Source organism: Seriola dumerili, unplaced genomic scaffold (genome assembly GCF_002260705.1).
Source record: "Seriola dumerili isolate Sdu_G_001 unplaced genomic scaffold, Sdu_1.0 BDQW01001888.1, whole genome shotgun sequence".
Classification (NCBI taxonomy): Eukaryota; Metazoa; Chordata; class Actinopteri; order Carangiformes; family Carangidae; genus Seriola; species Seriola dumerili.
In genome coordinates this window covers 784,673-807,321 of record NW_019176143.1, presented here as the reverse complement: position 1 = coordinate 807,321, position 22,649 = coordinate 784,673, and the positions used below count along the sequence as shown (strand labels likewise).

The 22,649-nt window shown below is 40.8% G+C and overlaps 1 protein-coding gene across 1 annotated transcript in view; it reads left to right on the top strand.

Moving 5' to 3' along the window:
• veph1 (ventricular zone expressed PH domain containing 1) overlaps positions 1 to 22,649 on the top strand; it is a 62,252-nt gene that overhangs the window by 18,534 nt on the left and 21,069 nt on the right. The window contains exons 4-11 of the mRNA XM_022768896.1: positions 6,146 to 6,309; positions 7,593 to 7,819; positions 14,221 to 14,427; positions 15,794 to 16,021; positions 16,633 to 16,815; positions 16,873 to 17,012; positions 21,227 to 21,366; positions 21,704 to 21,838. Of these exons, the coding sequence (XP_022624617.1) occupies positions 6,146 to 6,309; positions 7,593 to 7,819; positions 14,221 to 14,427; positions 15,794 to 16,021; positions 16,633 to 16,815; positions 16,873 to 17,012; positions 21,227 to 21,366; positions 21,704 to 21,838 (1,424 nt within the window). The remainder of the gene's footprint in view (positions 1 to 6,145; positions 6,310 to 7,592; positions 7,820 to 14,220; positions 14,428 to 15,793; positions 16,022 to 16,632; positions 16,816 to 16,872; positions 17,013 to 21,226; positions 21,367 to 21,703; positions 21,839 to 22,649) is intronic.

The window sequence follows — 22,649 nt, the reverse complement described above, 5'->3', positions numbered from 1 at the left end:
CACAGTGTGTGTGTGTGTGTGTGTGTGTGTGTGTGTGTGTGTGTGTGTGTGTGTGTGTGTGTTATGCTGTAAGTGTGAGCTGCCTATATTTTGTGTATGCTTGTGTGTATACTTTCAGGGCAATGGAAATAATGACCTCTTCATGGGATTTTAGGATTTGCCCCCTCTCCTGCTCTCATCCCCGCTCCCCCACCCTGCATCTTTCTGTCTGCCTGTGTCTCTCTTTCATTGTGTCTGTTTTCTCTCTCTCAAATACCTACTGAAACACACACTTGTCCACTTGTTAACTGGGAGGAACAACCTTTTCATTCAGAAAGCCACAAAGAAAGAGAGAGGGAGTTGTGTGAGAAAAAAAGTTGCAAAAGCTGCTTCAGCAAGATCTTTATCACCACTTGATGGAACACAATATTGCTTTATTCTGTTGTGAGTTCACTAAAGCTTTTACATTGTGTTGAAGTTGCCACTTTCTTTTGCATGATTTCATCATCCTATGCACCTGTGTACTATAGGTCTGCACTGGATATTTGCTGCTGTCTGGTACAAAAGGTCCTTCTCAGTTCTAATACATTAGAAGTGCTGTGTTGTATGTTCAGTCCAGCTGCTGCAGTGATTTGATTCATGCAAGAGTCAGCATGAGCATCCACTGCTAACAGTCACTCACCAGGCAAGGGAAAAAAGCACCTCCACCAAGAACTAAATTATTATAATGTTATTATTTAAAGAGAAAGACGTTCAAGGAACTGACGGTTTGATTGACAAGTGATTGATTGGTGGAAGTCCTGCTTCAGCACCTCAGCAATGACACGACAGCAGCTAAAGTCTTGTTTTTTGCTGATTTGTGATTTACAAAAACCTGAATACAATGTAGAAAACAACAGTGGTATCAGATACCACACGAAAACAAGAAAAAAAATAAAGAACATGTAGTTGAACAACAACAACCAAGGACATTAAAAGCAACAACATAAAAGGTACAGCGCTGGAAAAAATTGTAGTTATGTATTAAAAAGAAGAAAGACAAAATATAGGAAGACTAACCCTAACCCTGCAACTAAATATACAGTATTGAATGTGAAAATCATTAATAGAGTAAGAGGTAAACAAATATTGTACTTTTAAAGACAGAAATTGAAAAAGACTCAACAAACGAACACAAGTGGATGTATGCACAATATGTGTGTGCATGTGTGTGTGGTGTAACTGTTTCCATGTTTTGACTCATGGCTGCCACCTGAGATATGGGAAATAAGCCAGCTGGAGCCACATCATACATGTTCCCCTGAACTCACATGCACACACACTGAAGAAATCACTTCAATATGTGTGCATGTACGATATGTACATTCACATCTATGTCTTCTTTTGTTTATGCTTTCTTGGATAAATGAGACTTATTCTGAAGAAATGTATAAGTTTCCAGGAAAGTGTGTTTTATTTGGACTTCAGTCTTTTTTTTTTTTAAACATTGCAGATTTAGGATCAAATGTTTAGTTACCTTGCAGGACTCCAAACCTTCATATATCAATGATTCATCAGAGAAATAGTTTGGCTCCATGCTTGAAAGAAGTTAAGAGAAATACACAAGTGAAAAGGTACCTTTATATTCTTACTCTCAACAAAGGTCACACAGATAAAACACATTTATACATCTACAGAATAAAATGTCATTCTATTTTACATTCAAATCATCCTGTTACACATGAATTGTATGTTGTTGAATTTGACCCTGCACTGACATTTCGGAGCACCAGGCCGCTGAACAAGAGTGATGCTTTTGCTGAAGTTCGTAGTGAAAGTCTTTGTTCAAGAAAAGAGTGAGATGAGTGAAAGAGAATTTTTCTGCATCAAAACATTTCCGTGCACAGCGTCGCATATGATTCTTTCCTATACTTAGCTGAGAGTTTTTTTTTTTAATGTTAAAACATGACTTTAGCTTTGTGGCATCAGTTTGGAAAAGATTTATAAGTCGTTTTTTAAATGCACTGACAAATGAACTACTTTGCTGTTTAAGTATGACTTATTGAAATGACTTCACACCGAGGGACGTACATGAGCACGCAGACAAGTTGGCCATGCTCCCAGTTGCACCTGATTTCTGCTGACTCAGCAGTTAGTGAAAGAAGGGCTGAGTAATGCGTCTGTTTGGGCCTCATCGTAATCATACAGTGTCTTGTTTTCTCTGACAACCATATGGGATGAAGAGGAGGTTCAAGTCAGAATGGACGTGTTGTGTTTCACACTCATACAGAGAGAGTCTGGAGGGTGAAGTTATGTAGGTGAAAGGGGAAGATGGTCATTGAGTTTAAACTTTGCAGGAGAGACTGTCTGTATGTATGTAGATCTATGAATTGGTGTACATCTGGCTGGCTGTCACGGTGTTTACTTTATGATTTAGATATAAAATATTTTTATGCATGACACATTTTGAGTCATGTGATGAAAATCCTGACATGCCTTTCTTTGCGCTCTGGTAACTGGATCCCATCCAAAGCTGGGCAGTCATGTTACATATGGGCCAGAATTCTTTATATTATTTCTAATGTGTTGAAGGGGGGTGGGGGTGGGGTGGGGTGGGGGGGTGGTAGTGGATTAGCTCATGCAACAAAAATCCACAGAAGCCCAAAGATATGGGCTTTCTGGGGAAGGTTTGTCTCCTTTGTCTTACATCTAGATTTGACAGTTTCTCCTCGCCCTCCCCCACCTGAGGTTACTCAAATTGCTTGATATATGACTTGTGGGACATACACACATGAAATGAGTGTTTGAAGCTACAGAAAACACGTTTAAGTCGTAAAAGCTCTCCAGAAACATCCCTCTGGATATCATTTGTGCTGATCTCTGCAGTTTTGTCCTGTACAATAACCTCCCTTGCATAGGAGTTCAAGGTTTAGGAGTTTCTTTTGGCAGGTTATGTACCTTGTTGGATTTGAAAGGAATGTTCCTGCATTTGTCCAAAAATTTATTTGATTAACTGAGAAAATGATTGGTAGATTGATAGTGATTGATCATCTAAAACAACTAATTGCTCCATAGCAACTATACGCTTTAACACTTGTAACCTATTAGCAAAGCCAACTAAATAAATGTGTTTGGGTATTTTTTGTTTGGTTGGATTAATGGAATATGCGTGTGCACCTTTAATTCAGATGTCAGAGAGGTTACTTTGACTTTGCTGCACTGGTCTCACTGCTGTTAGTGATACCTTTTACTTTATGGTTTTGTCATTGCTGTGTGTTACAGGGTTGTTTTACTGCAGCCATATGTACAGCAAAGAGACTGAAAATCATTCTCCCATGACTCAGACTGTTTCAGTGTCCTCTTAGGGCCTTTGTGGAAGTATTCTGTGCAGGCATTTTAATATAGAAGGGACAAAAAATGAATATTACTTTCAGATAGCCAATGGCTTTATTAAAGTCATTTTTTATTCAAAGTTAACTGTCTGAATTAGTTCATTATTGACCCACCTTTGGATTATAATGTGACATTTGGAAAAACTGCACACTAACAGAAAGCCATCGTGTCCTCATGTTCACAATAGTTTGACAGATCAGTCAGCAGATCAGTTTTTTTTTTTTCCTCTTGGAAAATGTCCGAGGAGCCTTTCAAAAATGTCGCCTTTGTGTGCTGAAGAACCAAAGGTCATTACAGGATATTTTACTGAGATTTGTAAGTCATGATGATGGGTTGGGTGTATGCAGGAATGAAGATATGAAGGTCAGATACTGTACACACACACACACACACACACACACACACACACCTAAACACACAGACAGAGTGTGTGTGTGTTTGTGTGTGTATGTGTGTGCGTGTGCACCTGAGGGTACATTATACATGCTGCTCAAACAGGTAAACTCTATAAATCCTCCTCCTCAGTGTGTTTCTGTGCAGACTTCAGTCTCCTCCTGCCTTTTAACATTCCTCTGAACAGACCAGTAAATGCTACAGCCTCAGCTTTGTGGTCATAACCAGCTCTCTTTTTCTGTACATCAACGGTGTCTGTCGCTTTTATGGTGATTTGTAGAGATGGGGGTGTGTACAGTATAATCTATGATTAAAGAGAAGAGGAGGAGACATAACAAGAGCCAGTGACCATCTTTTAAAGGTTTTTGTGCGCTCTTCTTCTTCCTTCTGCCTTTTGCACAGAACAGTACAGAACAGTCTGTCCTTTTTGCTTATCAGCTGCTCTTTTAGCAACCTGTGGTTAAGGTGATTTATAGCTGTGTGAAACCAGTTATTTAGGTGTCTGCTGTGAGATTTTATCAAATGACACAAGTACATCACGTTCAGTTCAAAAAATTTTATTCCAACTATTTGGAAACATCTTGGACCCGATGTCACAGTCAATGCAAAAGCAAGTTTGCTGTTATATACAACATATAAAACATTTCTGATACAGTATTGAGTTATTTAGCATGAATAAGTATGAGTGATAAAGTGAAAAATAAAGCAGTTTGAAAAGAAAGAAGTGAATTGGTCTTAGGACAGCAGGATATTGTGGAGGAATAAAGGAGTTTGGAGTAATTTAGCAAGATCCACTTTTTGCTGATACATTTTGATAGAAGTTGACTAAAAACACTAATTTACTCTCTTACAGTCTGATAGTCCACTTCTGAGTCCTGCTGTAGCATCTGGGCAGTCTCTCCAACATGAGTTAATCAAGTTTGTATAATCTAATTGAACTTGATCGTCACATGGGGCCCAACCTGAAATCATTTCAATGTCTTCATGTTTTTGCTTGATCTATGCTTATTCACTTTCCTGCCAATTTAAAATAAAAAGGCTCTGTAAATTACTGAGCTTTACAGCTGCTGGTAGGTGAATTTTTTGTACCTTCAGACAGACCCAGGCTAGCAATTTCCTCCGGTTTCCAATCTTTATGCTAAACTAAGCTATCTGGCTGCTGGTTTCATATTTACTGCACAGTGATGATCCATCTTCTTTTCCATCTTATGCTTTGCGAGACTTTCTGTCTTTCTGTCCTCGATACAGATACAGTAAAACATTATTGAAATAATGTACATTAACACCACATGTAATCTGTCCCATCTTTTAAACCCTGCAGCTTCTACGACATCAACTTTTATTCAATGCAACTTTTATAATTAGCTCATTAAAGTTACAATATCGCTTGTTGTCTGCTGTTTGTCGGACACAAAAGCCATTGTTTCAAATCTTGAAAACAAGATTTGAAAACAAGAGTCTTTGTTTAGCAATGTGAATCATTTAAAGATGTTTCATACGTGAGTCAAAGGCTGTTGGGTAATGCAGTGGGTTTTCTGGGCTGGGTGCTGATTTACAAACGCCTTTATGTCCAGTTATGCGTCATCACTGACTTTCTTTTTTCCTGCATCAGCATCACTGGAGGCATATTAACAACAAATTGCAAAAGTTTCATTTGATTGGGAATCTTGTGCATGTTTTCTAAGGAAATTGATAATTAAATAACATTAATGTTACAGTTACACCACAGACAGCTTAAGGGGAAATTCCAGTTTACAGCCTGGGTCTTATCTTTGCTTGATAGCAATAAAATTATAGCCACCAAGTTAATTGTTGAGATCTGAGATTGTGGCACTAGATGTCTGATCGAACAGAAAACATGAGCAGTCACACAGTCGTACAAGTTTCACAAAACCCAAGTTTAGCCAAACTTATTTGAAAGAAAATTATTACTCATACCATCAAGTAAAAGTTTTCAGCAGAACACAACTTCACACCCATCTACAAACATTTACTTACCTATGTATAATAGTTATGGGAATGAGGCAACCAGTTACTGTTAACACTTAAAAAGAAAGGAGGAAAATACAGTGTATTATGGTATATGAAAAAAAATTTAAACATAACTAAATACTGTGTCTTACACTGAGGCAGTGTCTGATTCTTACTTTGAAAGGGAAGAAAAAAATATGTTTAATATTTGTGAATTTTACAAGTAAATTGACATATGTCTCCACTTTGGGCACAGTTTGTTTTTTTTTCTCTGTCTAACTACTGTTTTTTCTTGTGAGTCGTGACCCTTGTCAACATTCAAATGGTGGGCTCCAAGTTTGTTTTTTAAATGTGTCTTTGTGCAGTTTTGAATTTGATTTAAACATGGAGCTTATTGAAAACATCTCGGCCTCTCTCTCTCTTTTGGCAGGTAACCACATGCTGTTGCGGGTGTTGCCATCAGTCTACCCCAGACAACCAGAAACCATCCACCGTCACCTAGGCAACCTCACAGCAATGATGTCCCAGCTGGAGTCCCCAGAGCAACAACACCTGATCAGGCTCATTCAGATGGTTGCAGAACAACATCCTCTTGTGAGTGTTTTGTGTTAGAAATAAAGCAAAATGTGCCGTGGGTCAATCAAACTAATAACTTTCACATCTGCAGACTGTGTTATTTTTTTATAACCACATGGGCTAAAGTGAATTATCCCATTTATAATGCTATCACTTTGCCAGCTAACTACAAGCCATATTTTGTCATATTTTTAAAAAACCTTTCACCTAAAATGAGTAACCTTCCAGCTGTATTATACAGTGTACCATTATTTAAAATGATAATGAGGCTATTCAAATGCAGCAGAACTATGTGGTCATCTGAACATAACAAACTGTTCAACTAAATCAGAACTGAGCATCTGTGGTGATGGCATAAATCTCTATTTAACTTGACTTTGGGTTCCAGCAAACTACATGTGTGGCTTTTTTTTTTTAACATTTCTGCCTCTGACTCGAGCTTAATTAGACCTTTTACCGTCCAACTTTTCTATATCCTGCAATGAGCTAGTGTCGACATGTAGAAGAGAACCCACTGAAGCATAGTTAGAAGTGAGGAAATGCATCAGTGAACGTGGGCTACACGTTTCTCAGCAGGAATTCCCTTAATCCTGCGTATTTTGGAGCAGAGCTGCTGATGTTCAACACGAGGGGAAAGTACCACATACCAGCAAACACACAGCACATGGTGGTAAAAGATGGATAGTCTCACTCACATGTTAAGCACTGGAGAACGAAAACCAGCCATCTGGAGTTATTCTAATCTCTACCCCCCCTAACGCAGACACACAAAATATTTCTCTTGTGATTGTAGCCGCATTCATTACAGCACTTCCCAAATCTCCTAATATTCATTTACTGGAAGCAATGTGGTACTGAAGAAATAAGAAATGACAAAGATATGTAACTGTAATATTACATAACTTTAATTTTTCGTTGGTCAAACATCGTCTTCGTGAGGAACAGATACTGTGTGATATTAACATGATTATTCAGAACAAGTGACTCATAAAGTCGCAGCAGGGGGGGCTGTAATGGTGGGCATTGTTAGTCTGATCCAGTGCAGTCCAGTGTGACCAGTACAGATAATGAGGAGGAACTGTTCATTCACTCAGTTTTTCCACAGTCCTACAGTCAAGCTTTTGTTTATCATTAGTCACCAGGCTCTTCATCTCGCTCCAAGGTCAGTCCTCTCACCTCCAGCCTTCATTAAAGACACATCAGGCCTCTGTTTGGTGGTGTCGGTGCCCAAAAAGTGACAGAATTTCTTACCGTTATCATTAAAAATGATAAATCATGCTTTATTTTTATTTCCCATGCAGATGTTAAGCCCTCAGGTCCCTGCGTTGGTTGGTTACCTAGGTGACCAGTCTCTTACTGAGGCCCTGCTGGGCGCACTCGTAGACGTGTCACAGGCCAGCCCTTCCTCGCTGGTCAGCTTCCTGCCAACGCTGAGGGTTGTGGGACAGCAATGCCCTGCTCTCCTGGGTCATGTGGCCAAAATCCACGGCGCTGTCGGGATCATCAGTGAGGTACAAACCACACCACAGTGAGAACACACACACACACACTGACAAGTTTGCATTGGTTTGCAGCAGCTGTTTGCCGTTGATACAGAGAGTGAAAGTATGTGTTTCAAACTGAACGCCAAGCAGGTTTAATAGGCAGCGTGACTGCAAACAAATGGATAGACTCGAGTGAATGCAAACAGACGTCGGTTCTTTTTAGGAAGCTGACACGTCTGCACAAGCTGGAAATGGTTAAACTTAAACTTTCGCTATTCTTTCCAAGCTCCAATTAAGAAATGTGAAGAGACAAGAGGGAAAACAGTGAGGAGTTTCTCAAAATCAGTCCAACTCTGACCTGCTCAGCCGTCACACAGTTTTACATACACAGTTGATTGTGCAGTAAATGTCTATATCATCGGTGCAATGGCTAAGAAAGGACAGGCTACGAAAGCATTGATATTCATGTAAAAATCTCTGCTGTTAATGCACCTTAGGTCTGTCTGACCGTGGGTATTCACACAGACGCAGGCACACACACACGCACACTGAAACAGGCAGGAGTGATTATTTTAATGAGTATGGAGGAATGGGCTGCAATCTCACATGACTTGTTCTCTGTTGTCCTGCCAAGTATAAAACCCACACTCTCACACCGGACAGGCCGGGCAAATCCGGAGGTTTTGACTGCTGTCTAACACCTACATCAGTGTTCGGTGGAAGCGTCTCTCCTAAACAAACACATGCGGCGTCCTCAGAGGAGAGAGAAACCGCTGCCCCGGTGGGAGGAAAAAAAGATCTCATTTGAGAGAATATTCAAGCAGCAGAATTTTAGCTGTAGCCTAATGGAGCAGCCATAACACAATTTAAGGGAACATTAACCTCGGGAAAGGTACTTTGTTCCACTTCTGCTGACAAAGGGAGAACCAAAAAATGAATAACAGCAGTTTAGCTGCATATGTATGAAAATGCTGTTTTAAATTGTGCAGTATAAATTGTGTATTATAAGGATGTTACGTGAATCCATCAGGTGAGTTTCAGAATGTGCTATTATGTGTTATTCACCCGCACTCTGTCCATTACTATAGGTGCATAAAGTTTTTTTTAATTTGCACTAATCTGATGAAGGAAAGGCTTTTATATCTCAGAATACTACTTATGGCCACAACTCCTACTAGTACTGCTAATACAGTATCTACACTATGTGGAAGATTAAGGATATCAAAATTTGTTTCAAAGGGGGCTAAATGTGTCCCATAAGCCTCATTTGGGCCAACCCATGGTTAAATACTTGGCTGTCCTGCAGACTTGGCTGCTCGTTTGCTCCCTAATAGTACTTCTCTTGAGACAAAAGTGTTGTTTCAGCCATGACCGACTGTGACCGGAGCCCTATGCTAAAACACTCGAGCTGCTCATTACAGGTTAATTAGCCTGACGAACTGCAAGGTGGCACTGCCTCCGACTGATGGGGACGTTATTCAGAAAGACACGTGCACACAGAGGCTTAGTCATTAAGTCTTGTCTTATTAGCTGTCTGACTCTGTTTCTCTGAGAGGGAAAAAAAAAACTGAACCAAGTCCACACTCATTTTTAGACACTAAGTCGGTTAGTCAGCCTGCCACTTCAGTGCAGACTGAAATATTTCAACAGCCCTTTGATGAATTGCCATGAAATTTTGCACAGACATTCATGGTGCTCAGATGATGAATCCTAATGCTTTGGCGATCATCTGACTTTTTCTCTAGCACCACCAGCTGGTGAAGCATCTTTAATTCTGCAGTGTGGTGTAGGACTACTTTTCAGGTTGACGTTTGTGGTTTTCAGTGAAATGTCTTGACAGTTAATGGATGTATTACCATAAATTTCACTACAGACATCCATGCCCCTCTCAGGATGGGTTGTAAAAACTTTGGTGATCCTCTGACTTTTCATCTAGTGCTATAATGACCAAACACCTGCAAAACTAATGACATTTCAATAGCCTCAGCTGTACATTGTGTTTAGTGCTAATTAGAAAATATAAAAATGCTAACATGCTAAACCAAGATAGTAAAAAAAATTGAAACACTAGCATGTTAGCACTGTCAGTATGAGCATGGCAGAATTATAACATTAGCTTTAAACTCAAACGTCCACTGTGTGTTGGTACAGTCTCACAGAGCTGCTAGCATTAGCTGTAGACTCTAATGTTCTCAATTTGCAGAATTCCATACTCACACTTGCTATTTAATAAGTGAGTTCACATTGACAACTATGGCAACATGCAGTGCACTGTAAGTACCCGTACGGTGTCTCAAAACACACACAAAAATTGAGTGTAAAATGATTGACGCTTCTCATCCTCAACAATCGCCATCTTGGCTATGTAGCGGAAGGGGAGGGAACACCAACATATTTTCAAACTTGTGAAAACGGCGACTGGCATGTCGCCGGCGCAGATGGCAGCTTAATTCCCATGTTGTATATGACACGGAAAAGTAAAACAATCATGTTCAAGTCGAGCAGCCAGGTGACAGTTGCGGTCACATGTTGCGATCGTCATGAGTGCACAACGACTTTGATTTGTACTGCATGGGAGTGTACTGTCAGAAGTATCCAATTTGAGACACAGCATTAGTCTTGTTCATCTGAGGATTTTAAATTAAAACTCCTAATTCCTTTGTTTATATTATCTTTCTTTCCCATCTGAAAGTGGTTCTGAAGAAATCCTTTTGTTGGCCATGCTTGAAAAAACTTGAAAAAAAGAGTCTGTGTTACATAGCAACACAGTAAACGCTTGCAAAGCTAAAAGGGCAGAAGACTTGGAGTCAATGATGATACAAGACATACACCAGACAGTGTAGAGTGCGTGCATCACAGCATCTGCACCCTCATCGGGTCAGCATCCCTGGCATATGAGAATAGTGCATGAGATAGATCTGGTAACTTGTGTTGTGCAGATGGTTGTCCATGCAGCCCTTATAATGACAGGTAGGATGAAGTCACAGATTACAGTCACTCTGAAATGGGTGTGTGCAGAGTAATGAAGGTGACAGCAGGACAGGGTGAGGGTTCCCACTCTCTCTTTACCTCTGGGTCCATTTAAGGCAGTTTAACGACAATTTGGGGAAATTAACGGAAATGGGAAAATACATCACGACAGCCTCTAGATGACGTGCACCCCGTCCACACGTGCATGTACACACACATATACACAGATACTGTAGATAGACACACACACAGAAATCATGGAGCTGGAAACCATAATAAAGTTCTCTATTACTCCAGAGCAACCTTTCCTCCAAAAGCTCCCTTCCTCCTCAATCTTCTTGTCAAAAAACCTGCCAGCCCAACTGCAGCACACACACAAATACACACACATACTCATGCACACGCACACACACAGTTGGTCGGACCTCAGTGTCCTGTCTTTCTTCACATTGGAACCATTTGGAAAATAACCCACGTTTTTCTGGGAAATGCCTCTGCAGAGGCCCCCTGGCGATGGCAGTGGAGAGTGCCTCCTGTGGGCTCGTGTTTGTGCCCTACACGCACACACACGCACACACATGCACATATTCTCACTGAGATGCATTTGTACTTGACTCTAACCGGATTGCACAACACACTCTCTTTGGCTTCCTTTACCTCCCGATGGGAGTTGGTCTATATTATGTTTCTGAGCTTATTGCTTGTTAGATCACAATATATCACAATTTTCATCAAAGATCTCTGAGTGAAAGGAACCCCTGTACACTGTATAATGCTGTCCAGTCCATCTGTCGTGTATAGGAAATATTCCTCTGATAAAGTTAACTATTTTTATTTGCGTGTGGATCCACCTCTAGGGTAATTTTCGAGGCTGTGGTTAGTGGTGATCATGAATTGCTTTGGATTTGGAAGTCTATCTCATATTTTTTATTCTGTATTTTCTCTATGTTAACATCAAAACACCTTTCAGTACCAACCAGCAAAATCACCATCAAGTTTACAAGCCAAAATAAAAGTTACACAAATACCTTTATATAGAAATGATTTTAAACAACATTTGTCAACCTTTGGCTCACAAGATAGATCTAAGTGATCCACAAGTTAGAAAAGATAAGGAGGAGGGGAAAAAAATAATTAAATTAGTTTATTTTTTTAGATATGTCTCTTGTCTATGATATTTTCCTCTGCAATGCCACATAATTTTATTTCTTCAGGCCTATAAAACCTATTGAGAGGGTCAAATGACAGAATATGCCAAGCAGCAGTGATTTCAACATGTCAACGCCAGTAGTGGTCATCTCTCTTGAAATTTTTTTTTTTTCTTATTTGCAAATTGTCCTTAAATCCCTTGGTAAATCTCTACAGTGTAGACACTTGTACACATCAGTCTGTATGTTTTAAGTATAGGGCATACAGGATGGTGGTAATGATACACGAACTGTATTATCTGAAATGAAGGATACTACTGCTGCTCTCTGGGAAAGAAAATACATTCAGTACCTCTATGGGCCTTCTTATGGAGGGAGTTGGTGGTTTAGTAGCAGATTGCCGCTCCAAAGGGAGTAGAGAGATCAGTGTGCTGATGGACAATCAGGGGAAACTAAGCGACCGAGCAAACAAGGAAAGAAAGATGAAAAAAAAAGCAGGTCATTGTGCAGAGAGAGGATTTGGCTTGTCACTGGACCAGTGCAGTGTTTTCCTTTGTTTTTCTTCTTTAAAGTCTGAATCATCCAACATTCAAATGAAGATATCACTAACACATACGCATATGTACTACTGCCAGAGGATTTTGGCCCCCATGGTTGTAGGAGTTATGATAATGGAGTGATGGAAATGAATGAGCCCAAGTTGTGTCTTTCTCGGAGGATGTGTTTATGTGTGTGAGTATGTGTGTATTTGTGCAAGCATGAGGCAGAAAGAACTGATCTCTTTCTCCAGATCCGTATCTGTCCTGTCAGATTGGCACCTTGGGGGAGTATCAGCTCCTCTGCCATCATTTTTTGGAAAATATGGAAACTCATAATTAAAAGTAAACAGTTTGTAGTTAGTTTGTAGATTTTACATTTGCTTTCTAGTCATGAGTCAAACCAATGATTTTGATTAGGACATCAAATCAAGGCCAAGTCACTTTTCCAGACAATTTAAACACGATCTGTGACATTCAGTGATTAAGGAGGCGTTCATGACCTGGCAGGCTTTTGATAATATCACAGTAAAATGTGTCTCTTGCAAACTGTAAATGATGCAAGTTCTGTTTATGCTGTAATGTTTGGAAGTATTGTGGTGAGTCCTTAAAAAGTGAAATCATCTCGACAATAAAAGCGGGAACTGTGGGGCAGAGGTAGCACGAATCTTAGTGAAGTCTTTGTACCTGCGGCCTGCGCTCAAGGCACGCTCCTGTTTCATTTTTGTGTTGGAGCTCAGAAACTCCTAAATGCTTGCTTGGCATTTTATTACAGTATAAGGTCAAGTTCTACCTTCTCTGGCAGTTTTAGCATCCACATATAAATTTAGTATCCTACAGAGAGAGCTTGTGAAACATGCCCAAACTGTGCAGTAACTGCATTCTTCTCTCCTCGTTACAAGGTGTGCTTGAGCTCTGCGAGCACAGGTTGGCTCTGTCCGTCTTTCTGTCCCTCCATCAATCACTCACAGTTTGTCTCTCAGTCAGAGGAGGAGACGGGGGTACTTTAAAGCTCTCATTTTTTTAGCCCAAGTTTTTACAAGCTTAGAGACTTAAGTTTGAAAAAATCCTGGTTTTGTTTTTGTCCACACATGGGGGGTTTATTTGGCTTCAGTTCTGCCCTAAAACACTGCAAGAGAGCTGTTACTGAATCATGTCACCTTTGTTCATCTGTTATCACAATGGTTTTTGTGTTGACTGTTTTACACCCATTGAAGTCATGACTGTTTTTTGTTAATAATGGACCAGGATCCAATATGGGCAAGGTTATAACCCTGCAGTTTAAATAGTGATTAAGTGAAAGTACATGCTGTATTTACATGACTATATTAGTTATGATTATTGCCTATGACAGAAACCAGAACCTATAAAAAAGAGGTTTGACTCTTCCTGGGAGAGGACAACAAACATCGTCAAGAGAATGTTGCTGCATATTATTCTGTGTCAAAGCTGAGCAGGTTGTATATGTTCGTATACAGTTTATACAAAAAGCAGGATGAGAATGATGAAAAGTGTGTGTGTGTGTGTGTGTGTGCGTGTGTGTGTGTGTGTGCGTGCGTGTGTGTGTAATGCAATTGGGAAAAGAAGAAGTTTATATTCTCTTAGTCTCTTAGAGCCAACTGCATGTTATTGTATTTATTATTGTTTGTCACGATTTATTGTTGTTTGTCATGACACCATGCCAGCGCCAGCATGGATCACAACACAAGATATTATGATTATAATGTCTCTCTCTCTCTCCCTCTCTCTCTCTCTCTGCGTTGTCTCCTTTCTCCTGACTCACGCTCACAGCTCGTTGGTCTACCTGGTGTCCCTTCTGGGCAGCATGGAGCACAGCTTCCACCACACGCTGCTGCTGGAGATCAGAGCTCTCACTGACCGTTACCCGTCTGTACTTGGAGGCTGCGGGAAAGACATCTACAGGATGAGCAACTCTTTTACGGCTATGGCCAGGCTGTTGGGCGGACGGCTGGAGGAGAGCATGGCCACGCGCTGCAGGTTGGGAGAGTCATGCTAACATAGACTTACAGGTGTTTTTATCCACCTATATACTATTCCATGAAACACATTTGATCCATAGAGCCACAGCCACCACTATGGGCTCAGCTGACTGGTGTTGGGGGCACCTCACAGTATGATTTGCTCTCAGTGTGTGCTCTCAGTTGCTTAATTTGTGCCTGTGTAGTGTTTGGATTTCACAATACGAATAATAGTGACTCAGGCTTAATACATTGAATCTGTCATGAAGAAATATCCATAAACAGAAATGAATTGATGTTTCTGGGAATCCGCAATTGTTTCCCATTCAGAACAAAGAACTTGAATTGGGATGTTTAAGTGAACACTTTGCGTTTTGTACACATATTGCAACAAACTGCTGCAGACCCCTAGAGATTCATTAGCAAATCATTAACAAACGTTCTTGGTCATATTTTTATTGGTTCTTGTGTAAGCCCTAATGTATGATTGCTGAATTTTTCTCAGTGTAGATGAAGCACATTGCATAATTATCGAGTAAAAGAAAACATTTATTTGCATGTCACAGAGAGTAGTCAAGAGTTTTGAAACTTGCTCAAATCCAATACACATATTAAGCCCACACATTAAACTGATTTGTGTTACTAAAACCTCTGGGCTGTTATTATTTATAGACAATTAAAATGTTTTCTTCTTAATTCTCCATATCCGATTCTGTCCTCCAGTGACTTCTTTTATACATAATTGCTATTTGCAGGAAATGAAACGTGCTTCAAAATGCAAGCACATCATTTTGTGTGTGTATGTGTTTGTGTGTTTGCGTGTTAATGTGCATAAGTTGACTGGGATTCATCTGGCTACAGTGTGGGAGTGACACATGCAGCTCTCTTCGAAATAAGAACATTGTGTTCAGGATTGGAGGCTTCCAAACGCTTTGCTTGGGGTCTTCTGGACGAAAGATAGAGGGAATGAGGGGTTGAGAGAGGCAGGATTGTTTATTAGTGACAGAGCAGGGGGTGAAGACAGAAGGAAAACAACAATGGGACAGTTGGAAGTCCTCTGTCAGCAAACAAGTGGAACGTTTGATGAAGGCCACATGTGGAAAAATGAAATAGGGACAGGAAGAGGTTGTCAGCAGAAGAGAAGGGAGAAGGTGAGATTTAGCTTGCAAGAGAGGGAGGTGGGGGGAAACAGTGGGTGAAAGACACAGGCATAGAGCCAGTTGTCATGAGAAAGTGAGAATGACAGAAAAGCTAAGCAGAATGGCAGGAACGGGGGGAGGTGAGGCTGCTGAAATCCATCCAAATGTGTCTGTCCGGCTTCATCTCACGTGCCTACCTCCTGCCATCCAACCGTTTGCCCCTGTGTCTGTGTTTGTGTGCTACAGGGCGGACGAGGCGTGCCCGCCATCTCCCCGTGCATCTCTTCCAGGGGGAGGAAAAGGAGGAGGTGGGGGAGGAGGAGGAGGAGGGTCGGACGCGTTCGAGGAGAAAATGGGAGTAGAGACGGGAGAGGAGGAGGTGGAGGAGGTGGAGGAGGACTCTCCTGCCTCCCTGCGATGCTACAGCCTGAGCCAAGCCGTCAGGGAGGAGAAACGAGACATGAGATTCAACAGGTCGGTTTGTTCGTTACATTGACATGGCCCTGACTGAGAATCTGCTTCTATCTGACTGACTCATAAACATTTCATTTTATGTAGGATTGTTATCACTGACACATGTGTAGTCCAGATGATTCCATTGATTTCATATCAAATTAACCAGAGATCCCTTGAGCCAAGAAGACTTTACTCTGTGTCTCTGGTTATGGTCAAGCCTGTCTAAAGAAACGTAACTGAACAAATTAACCATAAATTTAAAGGTATGATGGAGTGATTGCTTAACAAGAACATAAACAATGGTGAAGAGGTAAAGACAGCTGTGTTTTTACAACACACACTGGTTACAAACTTTCAGTATCTCTATTAAAAACATGCTTATGACCACAGTTCTCCTGCCATTTTCTGTTTCATATTCTTTTGTTAATTGTTAGAAAATGACTGTCAATAATATCCCCTCATAGCTTTTTGCTTCAGTGCTTTCCCCGCAGAGCCCTGGAGCCAAACCAACCCTTTCCTGCAAGGTGTCAAAAACACACAAATCTCAGTGTGGAGGAAGCAGACAGTCTTTGAATTGTCCAGATCCTTCAGTGCTGTAGGACTAACTAACTGTTTTATTTCTCTTTCAGGTCAAAGAGCTTGGCTCTCCACGCTGTGCGCTCACGCTCCATCAACTCAGACACCGGGGAGGACGGTGACGGAGTGGAGCTAAGTCCAGACAACATCTCGTCCAACAAGACTTTGCCTAATCGGCACTCAGAAAACCAGGAAGCACCACCTACAGACAGGAAACCGACCGGTGACGGCCCCCTGCCCATCACCGCTGCCCCGGACAGAGGGGTCAAAGAGGCAGAGAGAGGTGAAAGCAGAGAGAAGGATGGAGAGAAACAGGAGCAGGGCGAAGCTGACAGACTCTTCATCCATTTAAGAGACAATATGGAGACAATCAGAGAGTTCTGTAAAGACATGGTGCAGCAGATCCCCACACCAGAGCAGTGTGTGATAGAAGGTAATATGAACAGCTTTGTCAGTTCATGTGTTCTTTGAGAGCAGCACTAAAAATCATTTGATGACAGTGTTATTGGTTTATGCAGTAAACACAGAGAGGTAAGTACACAGAGAGAGGCAGTTTGTGTAACCTGCTGAACCTGAATGAGATTACAGTCAGATGTGGCGGCTGGGGTTGATTAATGATGCAGCATCATGAATAAACCTCCTCTTCTCCTGCCTCCCTCCCACTTTAACTCACTATCCCACAGACACACACAAGCTGATGCAGCCTGTCACAGCAGTCAGTAGTCAGTCAATTGATAAGTTTTTCTTAAGCTCCAATCGGACAGAGATTTATTTCTCCTAAGGGAGTATTTTGATTCTAATATTGTCTGTGCTGATCAGTGACTTTAATCCTATCCCATCGGGTATATGTGTGGGATTTTTCTCCTCCTACCACAGTATTAGTTATAGTCCTGAATACCTGTTGCATTGCAGAGACACCTTACAATGTACAGTATATTCCTGTATCCCTGACTTTTTGTGTGCTTTTTACATTGCATGCTGGTGAAGAGGATTGTGTGATTTTCCTGCTGAACATCTTACAGTTACTAAATACATAACTACAGTTATGACCCAAACAACAGCAGTTTAATTTCTGAAGAGCACAGCTTTGTTTTTTTACGTTTTGCATTTATTTTTAACTCCCCCAGGATTGTTAGTCCTTAATACAGCCTTAGATGGAGTCTTTGATGTTAAAGGCCAGATGGGAATGATTATTGTTAATACATTCAAACAGAGGAGCACACACACATGCACACACACAAACAAGGCACAATACTTTTCTTACTGCAATACTTTATGTCCCCCACTGACCCCATCCACGGGTTTACATGCTATGAAAAAAACAAACACAATGCATGAGAACTTTTCTTACTGTCAACACATCCAGTGAAAACACCAAGAGGAACAATATCGACTCCACTATTTTCTGATTTCCTTACCCTGTCCGTGACTCTCAGTCCCAAGCTCATCTGTTCCCACTAAGGAAGTAAATATTTAAAAGTATAAGTCACATTTTTAAACAAAAAATGTCAAATAACTTAATTTAACATCTTTGCAGTGTACTTTTTAACAAATGTGACTCAAATGGGAGTAAATGGTCTTTCAGCTGCGGATTTGGTTAGATAGCAAGTATTTCTGGCAGCAGGACAGTGTATTTGGGATCAACTCGATATGAACTATCGCTCATGTAATGGTGCAGCTCACTATTGTGTTTTATAGTTTACAGTTTATAGTTTTTTGACAGGTTAATCCTGGTTCTGCTCGAGGTTTCTGCCTCTTAAAAGGAAGTTTTTCCTCACCACTGTCGCCAGCTGCTTGCTCATGGTGGGAATTGTTGGGTCTCTGTAATCAGTGTTATAAAGACTAAAGTCTAGACCCACTCTGTTTGAAAAGTGCCTTGAGATAACTTCTGTTGTTATTTAGAACTATATAAATAAAAATGTAATTGAAGTTGTTGGAGCTCTATGGCACAGAGAAATAAGCTATATCGGGCTGTTTTAGACTTTTCATAGGATCTAATTCAGCTCCAGACCCCAAATTGACTTGTACTTCTTCTTAATCTGGAGTGAAAGAATGCACTGTAACGTAAAGACTGTGAGCCAGACCCTGTGGGGCACTGTCATGGAGCTAGATTGTTAATGGAAAAATTAATCAAGGTATAGAGGCAAAGATTTGTTTTGAGGTGGGCAGGGTCGTTGTATTCAGTTACATCTATACAACATAGTCAGGTTTAAGTAGAAACAGATGAATGTTGTGCATACATGTGTAGTATCCATGAAGTATATACGGACGGGTGACAAATTAAAATGGAGAAACTGAATGACAAAGCCCCCATCCACAGGGCACGAGGGGTCACTGAGTGGTTTGATGGGTATGGAAACGATGTGAATCATATGCTGTGGCCTTCACAGTCACCAGATCCCAACCCAACTGAACACCTAAGGGAGATCTTGGACAGACAAGGGGTCAAGCAGTTCATTTGCAAAACTATGAAATGAAAACCCTCTTACGTCTCCAAACTAATCTAATCCATTTTCTAAAACTTTGTAATCCGTTTTTGTGTTTCCCCTCTGAATCTTCTCATACTCAAGGATTTGATATTTTATTTTCATTCATGTTTAATGATTTCTGCTTATTTTCCATTTCTCGTTTTGATTTGCTTCACTTGAGTTAAGACTTCATTGCCATCTCTAAGCAGCGCCTGTCAGCACCTTCCCCATATTGAATCAGATTTTTTGTTTTACTTGATCCAACTCCTCCCAAACTGATGGATAATTTTGTTTTCTACATTGTATATGTATAGATACATCAAACAGACACATTTAGACATAAAATACATTAAGCTGGGCAACAAGAACTCTGTTGAACACACTTGTTGTTTATGTGCAGGTGTTCACAAGAGCAAATTCAACAATACACAATTGAGCACACTGTAAATAACACACTCATAAATATGCAATCGGACAGTACATTCCTCTCTGTAGTCCTTTGAGCCATCTGCAGTAGTGAGCTCCACCTGTATTCTTTTGAACATATTAAGAACAGACAAAGATCACACACGCACACGCACACACACATGTAGGCACACAGCACCAGGTTAAAACATGACATGACTCGTGTGTGTGAGAGGTGATGATATTTTGATTGACAGGTGGGGATGTTGTTGCCTCGCCTTTGGCCTTAATGTCATTTTAACTGAGAGGCAGCCAGGAGTCATATGGCAAAAACACACATACATTTACGCACACGTATGCACACACTCAAAACAGGAAACAAGACAAAAAAAATAACAAACTCCACCTTTGGCCTCACACATGAACACATGCTCCATTTCTCATCCCATAATTGGTGCTTTGCATTAGCTCTCTTAGTATTAATTCTCTTAATGACAATCAACCCTGAGGCACTTAGGATATGATGTCACAGGGGGTCTCAGCTGGATGATGTCATCATGCTGCTGGCTGACCTACAGATGAGCTGCTGACCCGCTGCCTCGGTGGACCAGGATTACACAGAAGAGTGCACATGAACATTTCTGCTCTGTCCAAACAGCTACACACACACACACACACACACACACACACATACACACATACACACACACACACACACACACACACATACACATACACATACACATACACACACAGATGTTGACACAAAAAACAAACAGCGTCACCACCTATCAGATACAAACAACTTACATATTAATTGAGATAATTTTGTTTTTTTTTAGACATCTGTTCACTGCCTCCATGCAATGCAGTGAACAGATGAGGAAGGTACAGATCTGTTATATAATGTGTTATCGAAGCCGGAGAATTCTTTGACATGTAAGACTGTTTTTGCAGAATAACAAATGAAGGTTAAGCTTTGCTATAAATCACTTTGAAACACACCAATCACCTGAAGCGTAGATGGTTTCACTTTGTCATTAAAATTTGTAGCAGTTATTCAACATAGTCAGAGAGTTTTTATAATTATCTGAGTAGAGAGTGAGTGTCAGGTTAAGGGAATAATTTGATTCGTTTCTGTATATGGCTCGACCACATCGTAGGCAATTTGCATTTTGTCTAGTGTCAGGTGCTGTTTGTAGCACTCGCCCTGCTGTTACGTTCCATCCAAAAATATCTAATCATTTCTTTAAAAGACTGTTTCACGTAATCTATTTTTAAATCTCCTTATTCTTTTATTTTTGTACATGACATAAGATAATAAAGAAAATAGAAATGAAATACTAAAATGAAAAAAGTAAACCATTATTTTACTTCGATCACCATTCTGATGTAGAAGCTGTTTTCACACAGAAACCGTTGAGTGGTTTCTTCTCCTTGGTGGAGAGGTGGAGGTTTGTGGGAGGTGGTGGTGGGAGGAGAGGACGTTTTCTGATGATTACAAGATACACTGTCCTTGCATGCTACGAATCACTCTGTAGATATGTTCCCATGGTTGCACAATTCCATATGTGCAAGAGACACAGAGAAACATGCACAGAGAGCTAATTAGTGGTTGAGCTTGTGAATTCCAGTTCAGCTGTGCAACTAGTAAAAATGAATAGCTTTATCAGTTTCACTCTTTTGTGTGTGTGTGGTTGTGTGGCTGTGTGTTGTGTGTTATGTGTGTGTGTGTGTGTGTGTGTGTGTGTGTGTGTGTGTGTGTGTGTGACAGATTCAAATCGAGGCTGTGTGGCCAAGCTCTCGTTCTCTTGTCCACTGAAGGGCCACTACTGCCTGTACGCCAAGTCCTGCTTCAACCTGAGCAGCCGACAGCCTCACCTTTGGATTCACATCATGCTGCTGCAACTACAGGTGCACCCAGATATTCATATATAAAACACCTTTTTAAGACTATCTAACTTTTCATTTTATTGAATTACATCTTTGAATGTAGTTTGGAAGAGTTCCCACTAACAATTTTGACAGGAGCAAATATGAGCTTGAAATATGTTTGTTCAAAAACTCTCGTATGTGAAAATATTGAAAAGTGTCCTTGAATGTAAAAAGAGGTTGCATCTGTTGTATGTAAAACAAGACCAGCTTTGTTTGACAACCTTTTTTTTCTCTGTCTTGCCCACATCTCTCCCTGTACTCTCTCCTGATCATATTTATGTTTTGTCTTAATTTTTTTGTTTTCCTCCTCAACCAGAGTAAGTCCAGTGTCCCTCTGTGCTCCAGGGACGAGTGTGTCCAGAGACTGGCTTCCCTTTGGGAGAAGACTCAGCTAAAAGGAGCTCACAGTTTTCCCATGGCTATGACACAGCACGTCACCCCACACAGGAAGGTACTGGTCCACTGTGTGTGTGTGTATACTGTATGTTTGTGTCTTGGTATGTATGTGTGCGCACATGCTGCTTCCTCTTAAAAGCTATCTTTCTCCAGCAGAGAGGATGAAGTCATCGGTAGTGAAAAAAGAGAAACTCCAAGATAATTAAGTGTCAAAGTTCAACATCCACTTTGTTTAAATATGGAACGCACTAAATGGACATTTTTGTATACAAGGCCTCCGCTCACCCTGACTCCTCTTTATCATGTCTCTATTGTGTGTGTGTGGTGTGTGTGTGTGTGTGTGTGTGTTGTGTGTGTGGTTGTGTTGTGTGTGTGTGTGGTGTGTTGTGTGTGTGTGTGTGTGTGTGTGTGTGTGTGTGTGTGTGTGTGTGTGTGTGTGTGTGTGTGTGTGGTGTGTGTGTGTGGGTGGGTGGGTGGGTGGGTGTGTGTGTGTGAAAGATTGAGTGAAAGAGAGAAAGCTTTACTGAAGCAGTGTGTGTGTGTGGGTGGGTGTGTGTTCATGTGGACACACGTGCCTATTTCAGTGTCTGTTTTTGTAAGTAGGTGGATGTGGGTGGTGTTCCTCGTGCTGTCCCTTCATAATGTGACTAGCTAAGTGGTCGTTAGGAAATAATTGGAACCCCCAAAGAAAATACAGCTGTCGTTTGTCTTTCTCTGAATGTGTGTTGTGGCTGCAATGAGATGAACCAGCTATGGTTACCATATGGGGCCCTGAGCATACCAACACATACATGCATACACAGATTCAGTCTCATTCACATAAAACCAAACACATATGCAGTTCATGTAGAGGTCTACTGTTTCAA